The sequence below is a fragment of the Penaeus japonicus genome, unplaced genomic scaffold, assembly GCF_977035675.1.
Source record: "Penaeus japonicus unplaced genomic scaffold, GWHDUDI00000001_assembly GWHDUDI00000039, whole genome shotgun sequence".
NCBI lineage: Eukaryota > Metazoa > Arthropoda > Malacostraca > Decapoda > Penaeidae > Penaeus > Penaeus japonicus.
In genome coordinates, this window is record NW_028234441.1 from 12,048,986 (window position 1) to 12,051,741 (window position 2,756).

At 40.5% G+C, this 2,756-nt stretch overlaps 1 protein-coding gene across 1 annotated transcript; it reads right to left on the bottom strand.

The window, feature by feature from the left end:
- Positions 1-879: 879 nt before the first annotated feature.
- On the bottom strand, positions 880-2,534 carry LOC147466987 (uncharacterized). Its single transcript, XM_086533542.1, has one exon. It carries the CDS (start codon positions 2,532-2,534, stop codon positions 1,311-1,313), a length of 1,224 nt encoding a protein of 407 aa, XP_086389668.1. The 3' UTR covers positions 880-1,310.
- Between the last annotated feature and the right edge of the window lie 222 nt (positions 2,535-2,756).

Consider the following 2,756-nt stretch of genomic DNA (forward strand, 5'->3'; position numbering starts at 1 on the left):
AGGGGGGAAGAGGGGAAGAGGATGGAAAAGAAGAAAGGGAGGAAACAGAAAAGGAAATTGAAAAACGATAAGCGAAGGCGCAGAAAAGATAAACGAGATTCGAAAACTGAATTCATTATCTGATTAAATACTTCTTTTATATTTCTACAACTGATGCGGGAATGGCAACAGCGATGATGATAATAGCATAATGACGATGATAATGATGATAATGGTAGTGGTGATGATGATAAGAGTAATGATGGTGGTGATTATGATAATGATGATGGTGATGATAGTGACGGCGGCAATGATGATGATGATGATGATGATGATGATGGTGATGGTGATGATGGTAATCATCATCAGCTTAATAAAACTAAAAATGCTAACGGTAATAATAGTGATAATGAGGATGATGATAATACGATAAGAATGATAAGACGAAGAAGAACAGTATCAGTAATAACAATAATAATGATCATGATAAGAATAACAATAATAATGATCATGATAAAAATAACAATAATCATTACACTGATAACGATAAAAGTAGTAGTAATGATAATAATGATGATGATAACAGTAATGACAATTATAATAAAGATGATAATGATAGTGATAACAGGAATAAATATATGAATGATTACAAGAAATATATCACAATACAAATAAAAAACACAATTACAATAATCACACTAAACAACACGAAGGCAATGGTAACCTAAAGCAGTAAAATAAGAAATCAGAATTTAAAAATATATTTACCTTAGTTTCCCCTCGCAGCACTCCGTTTTCTTTAATTAAACTCTTAGACACCCACACGACATTAGGCGAAAATAATCAGGAGAGAGAGAGAGTAAGAGAGAGAGAGAGAGAGAGAGAGAGAGAGAAAGAAAGAGAGAGAGAGAGAGAGAGAGAGAGAGAGAGAGAGAGGAAAGAAAGAGAGAGAGAGAGAGAGAGAGAAAGAGAGAGAGAGAGAGAGAGAGAGAGAGAGAGAGAGAGAGAGAGAGAGAGAGAGATTTGATTTGATAAATTTATTACGCTCAGATGGCGGCAATCAATAATACATACCTCAGTAGCTACATAAAACAATGTCACGCAGGACACTCTGGAATCAATATTAGCAGTACCACAGTAATAGTAAAACAAACACCATAATAACAATATTAATAATAATAATAATAATAAAAATAACAACAATAAGAGTGATAATAATAATAATAATAATGCCAATAATAAATGAAGTTATTGATAATAAGACAATGAGTAAGTAGTCAAATAAACAAGTGAGTGAGTATGAAATGATATATGAACACATAAATACACATTTAACATCCACCAAAATTTGGAAACCTTGTGAGAAGCAAGTCCAAATGATCATCCTGTAAGAGATATTCACAAACAGAAATTAAATCTTGTCCCTGAGGTAGCAGATCTCTTACTATAGGGCAGGCGAGGCAATAGTGTTGGAGAGTATTGGCGTTGGCGAGCTGACACAATCTGCAGGTAGAGTAGAGAGGCAGATCCTCAGCCTGGGAGACCTGCCACACTGGTCGGTAGCCCAACCTGAGCCTAGCACTCACTACATTATGCCTGCGAACCATTAGACCGTGGCGACGATATTTGTGTGGCAAGTCGATGAAGTTGTCATAGTGCTGTATGGATACACTCTGTGCACGCTCAGCATCCCTACGAGCCACTGTGTGGGCATGTATTGCAGAAAACAGGATAGTTTTGTAACGAAGTAAGGAGGATGGGGCACGAATCACAGGTAATTCAAAAGCACAGGCATCCTTGGCTAAACTATCCACAGTATCATTTCCAGCAAGGCCCACATGAGATGGCACCCACAAAAAGGACACAACCAGTGCATTATCATGGGCATTGGCTAATTGACACAGTATATCTTGCACTAAATGGTAATTTATGGGTCTTGAAGAGGAAAGGGCGTGAAGGGCAGACTTGGAGTCGCAGATAATCATTCCATTCAGACGTCTCTCAGTAAGGAGGGTGACAGCATCCAACAAGCTACTCAATTCACAATAGGTGGAACTCGACGAGTCAGGCAGGCGACGGCCAACCCACCCATGCCCTCCAGGTGGCTCCATGGTGGGGGAGAACACGGCACATGCAGCACTCCCATCCGCCTGCAGTGAGCCGTCGACGTAGAGATGGTGCGAGGCGGGGACTGATGCAGATACACTATGGATGGTCTGCAAGGCCAATTGTTTCTGAAGAAGGGGATTAGCCATTTTTGATGTGGGAGTGAAAGACACAACTGGGAGAGGTATTCGCCAGGGAGGCAAAGCAGAAGTAATTGCAGCAGCAGGGACATCAATGGCCAACCTCTGGAAGTCAGCACACACTGTACGGATGAGGTTATATCCACCTGGCCGAAGCAAAGGCCTAGGCAAGTCAGGGTTGAGTGCTGCCTGGATGACATTAGAGTAATGAGGAGCCAGATGGGGAGACTGTAAACACTTGATACTGAAATAAGTCACATTTGCATATATCCTGTCAGAAATTGGGGTTAAATTGAGTTCAGTCAGCATATTAACTATTCTAGTGGAGGCTGGACAACCCAGGATAAACCGCATGAAATTTGTCGAGAGGTTGCAGTGTTGTCTTGGTGAGCTGGCAGAGGGCAGGAGAAAGGTAATCAATGACTGATCGAAGAAACAATATATAGATGGTCTTAGCAATAGGGATAGAAACCCCCTTTACATTATTGGCAAGCCACTTGACAGGTATGAACCGCTGCTCTAGTCTATCCA

Bases quoted from the DNA above. Each gene is read 5' to 3' on its own strand.
- LOC147466987 (XM_086533542.1), bottom strand. From the start codon at position 2,534: ATGCTGACTGAACTCAATTTAACCCCAATTTCTGACAGGATATATGCA.